Raw genomic sequence first — 14,636 nt, forward strand, 5'->3', positions numbered from 1 at the left:
GCCCAATGCCTAAGGCAAATAGTCTCCACTAAGCTGCTCACTATGCCATTGTCTGACTTAAAGGTGACTTTAGGAAACCAGTTTCTTCAAAGTTCAAAAGGACACCCAAGGGCAAATGGCCTAGGTGGGTCACCCTAGCTCCGTGGACCCCAGAAATCTGGATTCCAGGAGAATTAAAAGTTTCTCACTGTGAACCTTGAATATAATCGATTCAGCTTGGGCACAGGTCCACTATTATTTCCTAGTTTTAGCAAAATCTCTAGCAAGGCAGTAGAACTCCATCATTAATTCTAGAAAACCAAAGCTGGCAAAAAGTAGCTAAAGTTTTGGAAGAATGCAATTTTGTTACCTTTATATACTAAAGATATTGTTATTTTAAAAAAGATGAAATTCATACTGTAACAAATATAAGTTAGTATAATTAGGTTTTATGGTTAAGAGCTCAGCTGCCAAGTAAAAGGTCTGCGGTTCAAACCCGTCAGTGGCTCCTTGGAAGAAAAGACCTGGAGACCTGCTTCTGTAAAGATTACAGCCTAGAAAACCTTATGGGGCAGTTTAACTCTGTCCTACAGGGTTGCTATGACTTAGAAGCGACTCAATGGCACACAACATCAACAACAATGAATATTCAGTGACGTGGATTTTGCTGTCACTGTCTGCAGCACAGAAGTCCCTGGGTGGTGCAAACAGTTAACAGGCACTATCCGAAAGGTTTAGTTTGAGTCCACCCAGAGGTGCCTGGGAAGAAAGGTCTTGCGATCTACTTTCAAAAAAATCAGCCAGTGAAGGAAAACCCCACGTAGCACAGTCATCTTGCTTTCTGCAAGAGGAGATTAAGCGGTTGCCGTCGGTTGCTGTTGTCGCTTATAAAGGCGTTTGAAAGGCACTCATGGGGTTGCCATGAGTCAGGATTGACGCGAAGGCAATTGGTTTTCTAGCTGCAGCACAAGTGGAAGCAGTGGTGATTCGGTGGTAAAATTCCCAGTTCGATTCCCGGCCAATGCCTGGCTGTCAGTGGAGGCTTGTGTGTTGCTATAATGCTGAACCACTTTCAGCAGAACTTCCAGACTCATAGGGATGAGAAAAAAGGTCTGGCAATCTGCTTCCAAACATCAGCCACCTTATGGGTTACAATGGTCCGATCCTGCTGTGCATGGGGTGGGCAGCACAAGACACCAAAGAACTGTGACCCGGGACCCAGAAAAAGACAAGGAAGGCGGAGGAGGGAAAGCAGAGATGCCCCAAACCCAAATTTCAATGAGAAAGTGGCAACGTTGGTGGCACTTGTCACCAGGTGGTTAGTCACCACTGAGTGAGAGGATGGGAAGGGACCCAACTGGCTGGAAGGGAAAGAACCAGGTCCAGCCTCCTGGGGAGCAGGGTCGCCCAAGGGCTGAAGGCTGAGGGAGCAGAGCTCCTCTCTGGGGGGACTGAAACCCACACCAGGACTGGTGAGAAGCTCAGTGTGGGGACACAGGGCTGGGTGGGTGCTGCTTACCTCCAGCCAGGGAAGGGAGTGGGTTTATGGGAAAACCAGAATACAAAGCCCCCCTACCCTCAACACACACCCCTCCCAACCTGGGCGGAGGGGAAGGAAGATACCATAGAGCCCTAGTGGGTCACTAGTTAATGAACTACAGAACGTACTGGCTGCGAAAATAAATGTTCTCAGATCTATAATGCAAAGATGTGGTAGAAATATTATTATGCTCTGTAGATGAGCATTTCATTCATATGTGGAATCCATGCTAAAAGAAGACTAAAGTAAAATAGAAGGGAATCAATTCAGGAATATAAAATAGAACCTTAAGGAGAGAAGTTAACAGACCTGGACTATTTAATATACAATAAATAAGACCTGAGTTCGCAACCACTTCTTAATGTTTCCTCCCCTGCGGAGGTGAGAATCTGAAGTAATAAGTATGTGTAAGCACAACGGAAAGAAATTTAATTAAGACATAAAGAAGCATTTCCTGACAACAAGAGTGATTTTAAAAAAAATTTAAGGCAAGATTGCTGTATTTTATATGGAGTTGTTACAAAAATTATATTTTAAATGTAAAATAAGCAGTATTCTTCCTGGATGGCTTGGGGACAAGGGGCTACACTAGTTACTCTTTTGAAAGCCCCACAATTCTGTCTTATAAAAATAAATTTCTCCCCGCCAAGGAGCACATCAAATTATACAGAGATTTTGTAAGGTGGCCCCAGGTGCAAAATGAGATTTACAAACGCAAACACTGGAGGGGTCTTTGAAAACAGAGATTCATACTGCCCAGGTCACCCTGGCCTACATGACAAACAAAAGTTTTGCTTTTTGCTTGTTTTTATTTTTTATTTTAACGATTAAGCGTGGCGATGCCAGTACAGCTGTGGATGTGCAGGCTGTGCCCTATTTTGCCTTACGCATCATCAACAAAATTGCCAGCCCAATTCCCAAAATCTGTATTGTGATGGTGGAGCTAACAAAAGACGCAGCTTGATTTGCAAATGCCCAGCATGACCAGCAGTGGGTCCAACTGGAAAAAAAATATTGTTTTGGACCATTTCGTTGTCACTAAAGAGAATATTCATCAACTGCCAGGCATATGGAACTTCCTGATAGGTGGGCACTAAATTTTTAGAGAGTGGGTGGCACAAGCGGTTTGTGCTTGACTATTAACCTAAAGATTGGTGGTTCGAACCCACCCAGCAGCACCACTGAAGAAAGGTCTGCAGATCTGCTTCCATAAAGATTACAGCCAAGAAAACTCAATGGAGCACAGTTACAGTCTGCAACACATGGAGTCACCGTGAGTCAGAGTCCGCGACGGCAGTGGGTACTAGATCTCATTTAGTACTCTCCCACACAAGCAGAAAGCCCTTCTTTAGTATCTATGACTGCTTCTTATAACTTCTTCAAATGTTTGGGGAACTCACTACTCTATATTAGGTTTTCCAGGAAATAAAAAAATAAATAAACCTTTACCAGTTTTTCCTTATACTGGGTGAATTTCTGCATCCTTATTCCCATTGGCCCCAGTTTTGTCCACCGCACAAAAAAAATCTGTCTTCTATATGACAGGCCTCCAGGTATTTGAAAACAATGCTCTGGCCCCGTTCTTTCACTTAGTTATCCAGCCAGCCAGCCACCCATACGTGCATTCATTCAACAAATCTACATTAAGATCTTACCAGCAGCCAATGACAGGCCAGAGGCATCCGATTTCCTCATTCATCCCTCCAGGACCTGTCTTTTGAGGCCCTAACCATCCATCCTGGGAACTGTTCCAATATTTCAGTGTCCCTCAACTGACACTCTCCAATTCAGGTGCAATTCTTCAGATTTTTGTGAAATAGCTCATAGAAAGGACAGGACAATCACATTTGGATGTTACTTCCCGACACCACAAGAAGGTCTCATTATCACTTCCTGTTGATGTCATGGCCAAATGAGCCTTCCACATCTTTTTCTATATCTTCTCATTCTGAATGAGTGCAACTGGATTTTTGAACATACAGACATTGATTATCAAATCCTAAATTGACTGAGATTAGAATCAGAAGTGACTCAATTCACCTTGAATTGATTTACTTACATTTTCAGCTGTCAGTTAAAATAGGTGCACAGGAGTTGTAGGAAAACAAAAAAAGGTAAAACTTTGCCCTCCTGAGTTGAGGTGTCTGATTATAAAAACTCTTACACCATCATCAAGGTTTAGTACATACAAGCCAGAACTTACGAGTGTGTCTAATAGGTTGTTGTTGTTGTTAGGTGTTGTTGAGTAGGTTCCCACTCACAGTGACTGCATGTACAACAGAACAAAACACTGCCGGGTCCTGTGCCATCCTCACAATCGTTGCTATGTTTGAGCCCATTGTTGTAGCCACTGTGTCAATCCATCTCATTGAGGGTCTTCCTCTCTTTTGATGACCCTCTACTTTACCAAGAATGATGTCCCTCCTGATAACATGTCCAAAGTATGTGAGACGAAGTCTCATTATCCTCGCTTCTAAGGAGCATTCTGGCTGTACTTCCTCCAAGACAGATTTGTTTGTTCTTCTGGCAGTCCATGGTATACTCAACATTCTTTGTCAACACCATAATTCAAAGGCATCAATTCTTTTCTGGTCTTCCTTACTCCTTGTCTTGATTTAGCATGCAAATGAGGCAATCAAAAATATCATCGCTTGGGTCTAGTGCATCTTAGTCCTTAAAGTAACATCTTTGCTTTTCAACATTTTAAAGAGGTCTTTTGCACCAGATTTGCCCAGTGCAATGCATCTTTTGATTTCTTGACTGCTGCTTCCATGGGTGTTGATTGTGGATCCAAGTAAAATGAAATCCTTGACAACTTTAATCTTTCCTCCATTTATTGTGATGATGTTTATTGGTCCAGTTGTGAGGAGTTTTATTTCCTTTATGTTGAGGTGTAATCCATACTGATGGCTGTAGTCTTTGATCTTCATCAGTAAGTGCTTCAAGTCCTCTTCACTTTCAGCAAGCAAGGTTGGTCATCTGCATATCTCAGGCTGTTAGTGAGTCTTCCTCCTATCCTGATGCCCTGTTCTTCTTCATATAGTCCAGCTTCTTGGATTATTTGCTCCGCATACAGATTGAATAAGTATGGTGAAAGGATGCAACCTTGATGCCTACCTTTCTTGACTTTAAACCACCCAGTATCTCCTTGTTGTTTGAACAACTGCCTCTGGGTCTATGTACAGGTTCCACATGAGCACAATTAAGCATTCTGGAATTCCCATTCTTTGTAACGTTATCCATAATTTGTTATGATCCTCATAGTCGAATGCCTTTGCATAGTCAATAAAACACAGGTAAACATCTTTCTGGTATTCTCTGCTTTCAGCCAGGATCCATCTGACATCACCAATGCTATCCCTCGTTCCATGTCCTCTTCTGAATCCGGCCTGAACTCCAGCAGTTCTCTATCGACGTACTCTTACAACCTCTTCTGAATTATCTTCAACAAAATTTTACTTGCATGTGATATTAATGATATTATTTGATAATTTCTGCATTCTGTTGGATCACCTTTCTTTGGAACAGGCACAAATATGGATCTCTTCCAGTCGGCTGGCCAGGTAACTGTCTTCCAAATTTCTTGGCATAGACGAGTAGGCACCTCCAGTGCTTCAACCGCTTGCTGAAACATCTCAATTGGTATTCCGTCAATTCCTGGAGCCTTGATTTTTGCCAATGCCTTCAGTGCAGCTTGGACTTCTTCCTTCAATACCATTGGTTCTCAATCACATGCTAATAGTTTATATATGCAAAACCTGTAGCTAAGGGAAGATACCCAAAGTTAGCCAAACTGCGAGGTTAAGGGCACAGTTCTCCCGACTGCCAAGTCTGCCAAAGACCTCTGACACAAATGCAAGGAGTTAGGGTCCAATTACAAAGTTAAAGAATCTATACAAGGTTACCCTCACTTCTGATGCCAACTGCAAGTCTGAGGGTTTCCCAAAGCCATCCTCAGATGATAATTCACTAGAAAGACTTACAGAATTCACTGAAACCTATTATATTCAGTTACGTTTATTACAGGATGTAATATAGCACAATGAATCATCTGAATTCTTGAGGGATAAGAATCAGGATCAGCACAAAGCTGGTACCTATGAGTTACAGGTCAGACATACCTCCACTTTCCCACTTTTTAAGCATTTCTGACACCAGTCGTTGCCTCCATGACACTCTACTTCTCTGTTGGGTTCAGTAAGTTGTTGCAATGGCCACACAGAACTCACAGACCATACTCACAGTTATGTGGTTTATTAGAGAAGTAACACGCTACAACTTGGGATAAGGATCAGCTTGGAAGCCTCAGGATCAGGAAGCACACAGGCGAGGCTGAGAAGGCTCCCCCAAAGAGAGAGCACATCCCTTCCTTCTTCAGTGCAGAACAGCTTCCAACCAGGATAGTTCCCTTAGCTGCTTTCAGACACTAATAGGACCTTCTCAGCTGTACAAGCAGACCCTACTCTCAGCTATGCACATTCACCCTTCCCTTGGCCATGCATGCAGGCCCTTCTCTCAGCCAGCCATGCAAGTAAGCCCTTCTCTCGGCTGTGCAAGCAGGCCCTTCTCTCAGCCAGCCGTGCAAGCAGACCCTTCTCTTGGCTGTGCAAGCTGGCCCTTCTCTTGGCCATGCACTCCTGCCCCCCTCTCAAACATGCACACCCCCTCTCAGCCATACAGGTCTCTCAGTTGTGTAGGTCTCACTGCCTTTTGCCTTCCTGCCATTGACCTTTCTGTTGCTAACTGGCCCAGCTCATAGCCAGTGCAGCAGCATCCTCAACTGTTGCTCTCCTAGCTGTAGCTTTCTGCCGTCACTGCTGCCTCTACCACAGGGCCCCTTCCAGGCCTGTCATAGCAAGCTCTGCCACAGGGCCCCTTCTGAGCCTCTCATTGCTGGCTCTGCTGCAGCATCCTTTCCAGACCTCTTGCTGTATTCAATGTTATAGCACTCGAGCCACATTACAGCTCTTTTAGGAGGTACCTCACCTCCTCTCTCTCTGCTTCTTCTATCTTCTCTCTTCTCTGAAAACCTCTGTGGGATTGACTGCTTATATAAGCAATCTCCTTGTCAATTTCAAGGCATGGCCCACCCAGCAGGACCACAAACCAACCAATCATCCTTCGTGGACCCCAAGTCACTCAGTCCTATTGGGTAGATATTCAACCACTATTTGCATGGCAAACTGACCAATCCCTTGCAAGACTGTGGCCCAGCCAATCATTTTGGAAGAGTCACAAGCCCATGAGACGTCAATCAACTCAGATCTTGTACAAAAGTAACATTTTCTACCAGCAGTGACCAGCTTCTTCTCTGGGCAAAAGTAACAACCCCTCTGGGGTAGAAAACAACCCGGGAGGCCCCATAAGTAGCTTCTCCAAAGAAATAGGGCAAAGGTAACAACTCCTGAGGGCTTAGGGAAAAAAATCTCCAAAGGTGTTTTTCCAAAGAACCAAGGCAAAAGGCCAGGAACTCACACAGGGAAAAAATATATTTAAAAAATCAGCCCAAGAAACAGATGCATAGGGCAGAGTCTCAGGGGCTTGTTACCCTCCCAGTATCGATGTGTGGCAACAGGCATGGAGCACTGCTAACCTGGGAAGCTCACCCGAGCTTTGGCATCCTTAGTTTTTATCAGTGCCTCATTACGTAGGCATTGTTGATTAATTGTCCATACGGTTGAACTCAATTTGCAGCTCCTCCTTCCCAGAGGTAAGGCTGATATCATGCGGCCCAAAGCCCCCACCTTAAACTACAGGGTTGGTCTTTCCGGCATGGCCAGGCCCCACTCTAACACTATGGGGTGTATGTAGCTGGCCCACCATGTGTCACTTTTTTTGCATAAACTATCAGTTGTGGTGGGGTAGGGGGCCCACCATGAATAACAAAGACACTCCAATCACTTGGGAACCTCCAAGGGTTTAGAAGCTACCTCCCAGGAGCCAGGACAGAAATCAGACCTCTCTTTTGGTGAGGCCAAATTGCTTACTACACAAAATATACACAAATTATTCAAGTAAGCTGCAAACTGAATGTGCATGGTTAAGCTTTTTAGATTCAGTGGAAACTACTGATATGGCTAAAATGATGAGGTGATGAATAACAGCAGGTTAATCATTATGTGTGAGGATAGCTAAAGAAGGAAGATTGCTGTATTAGCAAACAAGTGAGACCAGCTTAAGCATGTTGAGCCTTGACATTCTTCTGCTTGGAAAGGTTGGAGTTAGTGTGCAATTGCAGGTTTCCAAGCTGGTGGGAAAAGACCAGACCTGGAGCTTAAACTCATTGCCATCAAGTAGATTCAGACTCATAGCGAATCTACAGGACAGAGCAGAACTTCCCCACAGGATTTCCAAGGCTGTAATCTTCACAGAAGCAGACTGTCACATCTTTCTCCCATAGAGCAGCTGGTAGGTTCAAACCACCAACCTTTTGATTAGCAGCCAAACGCTTTAACCACTGCGCCACCAGGGTTCCTTTGGATGAGCTTAGCAAGTGTAGAATGGAGACAACATTACCAGTTCTAGTTCTCCTACATCAAGTTATGAGGATAAAATGAGATACATGAAAATCTTTTCAAAAGGAAAAAGCGCTAAACAGCACTAAACAAAATCCAAGATACAAGGCACAATGATGTGTGCTCTTTTGAAACAAGATTTTTTGTATGTAGTTTAGAGAAATTATATTTCCTTTAACTTGAGACTTTCATCAAAAAAAAAAAAGGTAACAGGAGATCACAGTGCATTTAGAATTTTCTCCTGAGCCTCATTCTTTGTTGTTGCTGATAGGAAGATGGCAGTGAAATGTGTTGCTGACTTTTGTTAGATATAATGAGCTGTTGATTATTTGTGAATCTATCCCTGGGTTATTTGGAAATCTACAATATTAGCTCCCCAGTGAAAATTTCATAAAGAATTATCTTTGTATCAGTGAACTTGAAGCTGGATTTTCAAAAATAAACAAGACACAGAACATAACAAGAGAAGTTTTTCTATTTTCTTTACTTATCATTCTGTCTTAGACCAACTGCTTTTAAGTAAAAACAGTAAAGGAGGTAGACAGAAGCAGGGCTTCTTTTAGCTTCCATATCTCTTGATATGGGCTTTTGCTTGACAGAGATATACTGAATTATGTGTGATTTTAAGTCCTGAGTTCAGCTTAAATTTTGAATTTCAATCCCCCTACTCCCTCAGTGTGGTGCTGGAAAACCATTTTGGCCTTTGTCCTTCGTTCCTGTGAAGTAACCCTGGGAGTAACTATGTGCCTTTATCTGAAACCTCCAGACCATGCCTAAGGATTTGTGCTAATAAGCGGGGGCTGGCCAAACCAGAAAAGACTCACCTGGTAGGCTGATGGCAGCTAACCTCAGGAGGCATACTTTAGTCTATCATGCATATGCAGTGGGGATTCAGTCACGACTGGCTGATAAAAAGCTCTAAACACAGAGGCTCAGAGAGCTTCCTGGTTGACAAAGAGAGGGTGAAGTGCCCTCTTTGGAACATGGAAGCTCTGCACTGGGATCCCTCTCAGACCTCGCCCATGCGTCTCTTCCTTATGATGATCCTGATTTGTATTCTTTTGCTATAATAAAATTATTAGTACTTTCTGTGAATTCTGTGAGTCATTCCAGCAAATTATAAAATCCAAAGGAGTAGGGGGAGCCAGCAGGTGAGAGTGAGGGAGTCCAAGGGAGGCTCCTGAGCTTACGGCTGGCATCCTGAAGGGGCAGTAGGAAAACCCCAAATCTGTGGCCAGCAGGTCAGAAGTCTGAGATGTGGCATGGACTCCCCAAACATGTAGCTGGTGTCTGCCTATTTGGTAGTCTGAAGGATGGTGTCCTTTTAACTTGTGAGAGCTCTCCTAGCTCCAGGTGGCTAGCATTCAAGAGATAAAGTCCCACGTGGGCAGCCGGTGTCAAGAGATGATAGAGAAGAGGGAGAGTGGAGATTTGATTACTTCTCACATTCTAGTAATCAGATTTATGCTGATTCTTATCCATGAACCCCCATAAAGTTTCTAAGACACAAATTTTCCATTTGTTCTACGTGTGGCGTATCAGTAGCATCAGAGCCACACAGGAACACATTGGAAGGGACTACACATCTTCAACCTGTTTTTAATAACAACAGCAACCACAAAACAAACAAAAACCACTTAAAATTCTTCAGGACTTACTCTGTGCTTGGCACTAAACTAAGCATTTTGCATGGATTCTATTAGTATTTAATCCTCCCAATAACTCTTTGCGGTAGGTGCTATTTTTACCTCCATATTATATATGTGAAAAATGAGCTACAAAAATGCTCCTATTTAGTGCTACCTTCAAGAAGAATTTATGCATTTGAAATTGACAATGATAATTTATGTTTCAGGACTGTCTCATGCTGAATTCAGGGCACCAGCTCCAGAGGAAGGCTTTCTCTCACTGTCAGTTCTGGGGGAAGGTCTTTGTCATCAACCTTCCCCTGGGTCTAGGAGCTTCTCAGCATAGGGACCCCAAGTCCAAACGACATGCTCTTCTCCTGGCTCTTCTTGCTTGGTGGTAATGAGCTGTCACTCCTTTCTACTTTCCTGTCTCTTATATCCCAAAAGAGAGTAACTCAAGATACAACCTAATCCTGTACATTGTGTCCTGCCTCATTAACATAACTGCTCTAATCCTGCCTCATTAACATCAAAGAGGTTAGAATTTACAACACATCAGATCACAAAATGGAGGACAACCACACAATACTAGGAATCACAGCCTAGCCAAGTTGACACAGGTTTTTTTTGGGGGGTGGTGCAAAATTCAATCCGTAACAGGTGGTGTCATCAGTACAAAAGGGAAACACTTCTCCATTCATGATTTTGTGATCTCTGCAATGGATGTGCACATTCAGACACGTTCTGTACACCCATGTGCTAGATTTCCAGCCCAGAGGGCAAGATCAAGCCAAACTGCTACTTGTCCTTGTTCAGATTGACAGGCCCATATTTACCACTACATAGTTTGCTCCTCTTCCTATTTTTAAACAATCTTGATATAATCTTCCAGATGTGAGAAAGCACAGCAATTCAAAATGCCTGGAATTTAATCTGGGATTACTCAAGTAGGTGAAAGGCTCATCACAAAGAAATAACAACCCACACTCGTGGGCACTGAGTTTACTCAAGACACTGCGTAAAGCTTCTTTACACAGTGGTCTCAAGAAGACTTCACAACTCCCTATGTGGTGACACCAATAGCATCCCCACTTCACAATGAAGAAACTCAGGCTTAGAGAAGTGAGTGAAAAGGTCACTTGCCTGCCTGCATCTGTCTGACAGAAGAACCAAAGTCTTAACCGCAGTGATACTCACGGATGCAGTAAAACCTCATTAAATTAAAACACCAAAGTCTGAGGTTATCTAACTTTGTGAAAATTCTCATTTCACTTGGTGAAAATCCTGATACAGACAATGTTCTAAAATCAATTTTATTATTTCGTGTGGCTAGAAATAAGTTAGGCAAGTTTACAATGACTATTTGCAATAGACTTTTATTACATAATTATTTGTCAAAGACAAGCACAGAAGCACTAACTGCTGAGAATAAAACTTAAAGGCATACAGAACTTCCTGAGTTCTTGATTTGAAAAATTCACTTAATATACTCAGGGTCTGTGTGTGTGTGTGTGAGTAAAATCCTGAAATGCTAGCAATTATTTAACTGTAACTTATGTCTATGCTACCAATGAAATGTCCAATACATTCTGAATTTAGGAAATCTTAAACTGCAAGGCCACTATGTCCAACTATACCTCACACTTTTGACTACCCAGGCTCACAGATACTTACACAAGCATGTATTAACCTTGGGAACTACTCCTTAAAGGGGATTGGAGAAGGCAATATCAAATGTTTCCTCTAGTTCTGTCACTTATAAAAAGGCACAGCTGTGTATAAGGCATGGCTGTAATTTACTGATGCCTTCCTGCAACAGTCACCGCACCTTTACCTCCGTGGACACTTGGCTCTCGCGGTGGCTGCAGGACATCATCAGGATGCGGGTGGCAGAGTCCGTGGAAAGGCCCCAAGTCAAAGCACTCGTGTAGCAGCTGCATGTTTACTTTCGAGCACACACTCATGAACCCAACAGCTACGCCTTCCACCTGCAACACCAAATCATCTCATTACTCCACCAGACCTCAAATTAGTTCTCATCGTGAAACTTCCACTGACCCACGGCCTGTGGTCTGTTGGTAGTTTGGGAGTCATTCTGAGATACTTAAGGGCTGATGAGGTCTTTCGTTAGTAGCTCTAGCGTCCAGCACAATGTGTGGCACATAAAAGATGCTCAAAAAAAGAATCAGTGAACGACCACTCTGGATAATCCTAGAGGGGGTTCAGGAGCTCTGGGATGACGCCAGAGAGTTCTTGAGGGGAAACTACTCGAGCTTAACACTTGTCCTCTTTGCCCAGACAATCTCCCTGCTGCCCCACATCCTCTCCATTTGGTGTCTCTTCATTATCCCCCGGTAAGCCCAGCCTTTCTGTCTACTTTCCTCCCTCCACCAAGCACAGTTCCCAGTAAGACTGGCCATCAGGCAGTGTCCATCAGACCAATATCTGAAACAGAGAATCAAGCCGCAATAATTAATGCCCAGGATATTCAATGATAAAAAATTTGGTATTAAACTATCAGTTCTCAAATATGTCTTCCTAAAAGTATTTGTTCTCAAACATATCTTTGAAAAAGAAATGTGTGACTCCCTTTATCTTCTCCCTAATGCTGAAATACAAGAGGAATTATTTTTAAATTCAATTTTCCATGCATATTTTTTCTTTACACCCAAACCGAAAATGATACATGCTATAAAAAGCTGAATTTGCACAGCTGTTTTATCAAGCAATCAGCACTTTAATAAAAATCCAGAGTAAACATTTTAATTTTTTCCCCAAATAACAAGTGATTGTCTTGTTTGCACTTGTGAACAAAGGCTGCATAGTCACAATTGTCTGGCTTCTCTATAATTTTAGGCCCAAGACTCAGCAGACGTTGATTAACCAATCCATCTACCATATGTGCAGAGAGAGGCAGCCAGCTTCACTCTCGGCAGGGAAAATTGGCATCCATCTTGGTTCACATGGAGATGTCCTCTAATCTACAGCCACACTGGCACAACAAAACTTCGATGGCCTGAAATACCTTTTGCTTGTTTCATGGCGGGCTGCATGTGCATGATAAGAATGTATTATTTATGACCGCTGTTAGTAATGAGCTATTACACTAATGGCTCATTATGTTGAGAATTTGATTTCAAATGGCCTGGATCACACATTCTGATGAAAATGAGAAAAATATGTTTTGCCATTAGGAACAAAGATTTAACGTTCTCCAATTCTACAACCTGTTATATTCCCATCATTCATCCAGGGTTGTAACAACTCGCGGAAGTTCACAAGTATAGACTAAAACAAAGCAACGATGTACTGTAAAAATATCTGCTTTTGCTTTTGAGTTTCTTTCAAATAACTATTCTGATTGGAGAAACAATATGAATTTACAGGAGCATTAAAATGCATTTTTGTATGTGTGTGTATGTATATTCTGGAAAAATGAATTGATTTAATAAACTTTTTTACTTTATTGGCGGCTGTGATCTATCTTCCAGCTGACAGAAGTGTTTCTTACCAGAGGTGTCTTCAATTATCTTATCCTGTAGCAAAAAACTGTAAGTTTTGTTGTTTTTTTTCTTGTGAAGATCCACATGGTGACACATAAGTCTAGTGATCTAAGTCACTAGAAAGCCCTGTGTGCAGTGGCTTATCTTCACACAGGCCCATATATAGACACGTGTGCATTGGACAGTTTACACCTCCATCCAAAAAGCTCCGCAGCCACCTACCCTGTCGGGTGGCGATGTTCCAGGGGTCCTGCCCTCACTGTTACACTGTTGGCCTTGATCCTCTTGACCTGCTGCCAAGGGCACTGCTGACCTGGCAGGCTCTCCCTTGCCTGTAGGTCAGGGGTGACTACCTGGGCCACGACTGCCCACGCCCTGCATGGTGCCAAAGAAGATGCTCCACCCATCCATCTCCAGGAGCTGTCCTGGGCCTCCAGCACCACTTCTTTTAAATCTCCATTTGGAGTAAACAGCAGATGTCAAGGTAAGCAGGATAAAGTTAGGGCAAGGAACTTGCAGCAAAACAGTGACTCAAAACTCCTCCAAAGTAGCTATCAAGCCATAGGAAGCCCAGTTAAAAAATCTTTTAACTAGTTAAGGCTTTCCCACACAGCTCACACATAGCTCCTAGGAATTCTACATGCAGGGCCCCTGACTGCCATGTGCTGGTTTGGCAAGAAATGAACTCGATGTACTTTGCTCTGTCATCTCTGGTAGTCGCCTAAAAGCAGTGGTGAGCTGATAGATGCGTAATCAGCATTCAGGGAATTAAAAGGCCTGATTTGTTGCATTTTCCCATTTCGGTGGTATAAATACTCCCATCATGGACAATGTCAAGCTATGACTATGCTGTCACTGAACAGGAGTTAGGAAGAGAGGTACAGTAACTCACCATCATTTAGTATTTCCACTATCCAGACTCCATAGACATAGATAACGCTTTCAAGACCCAATTATTTTCTCCTTTTGAATTTTTTGTTGATATTATGTGTTTTCACTAATGAAGGCATGCTGATTAAGGGACCAATTCAGAATTTTTGTTATGCGTTATTGATTTTGATACCCATTATCTGGGTTCACATATGTCCCGGCAGCCTCTGGGTGACATAAATCCTGCCAATATGAGCCAATGATAAGATCTTATTATTTTTTTTTTTTTTGCTTTTTAAAATTTTATTTCTTGAAAATTTGCAAAACATGAGGTAAAACATGAAGGCACCTGGCAATGGCTGCACATACATTTTATTCTAGTCTCCTCCTTCTTAGCCTTTTTATTATTTTTCATGAAACTTTTCAAAACATGGTGCAACGCATTCTTCACTACTGCAAAAGTAGTACTTACAGCCCAAATAAATAAAGCCAAGGGATTTTTTTTTTTTTTTAAATCTCAGGATAATTACCATTACCATGCATTCTTCATTACTGCAAAAGTAGTACTTACAGCCCAAATAAATAAAGCCAAGGTATTTTT

The 14,636-nt window shown here is 42.6% G+C and overlaps 1 protein-coding gene across 1 annotated transcript in view; it reads right to left on the reverse strand.

The window, feature by feature from the left end:
- CFAP61 (cilia and flagella associated protein 61) overlaps positions 1-14,636 on the reverse strand; it is a 324,874-nt gene that overhangs the window by 269,519 nt on the left and 40,719 nt on the right. Inside the window, exon 7 of the mRNA XM_004376425.1 lies at positions 11,491-11,650. Coding sequence (XP_004376482.1) covers positions 11,491-11,650 — 160 coding nt within the window. The remainder of the gene's footprint in view (positions 1-11,490; positions 11,651-14,636) is intronic.

This window comes from Trichechus manatus, unplaced genomic scaffold (genome assembly GCF_000243295.1).
Source record: "Trichechus manatus latirostris isolate Lorelei unplaced genomic scaffold, TriManLat1.0 scaffold00042, whole genome shotgun sequence".
NCBI classification, from domain to species: Eukaryota; Metazoa; Chordata; class Mammalia; order Sirenia; family Trichechidae; genus Trichechus; species Trichechus manatus.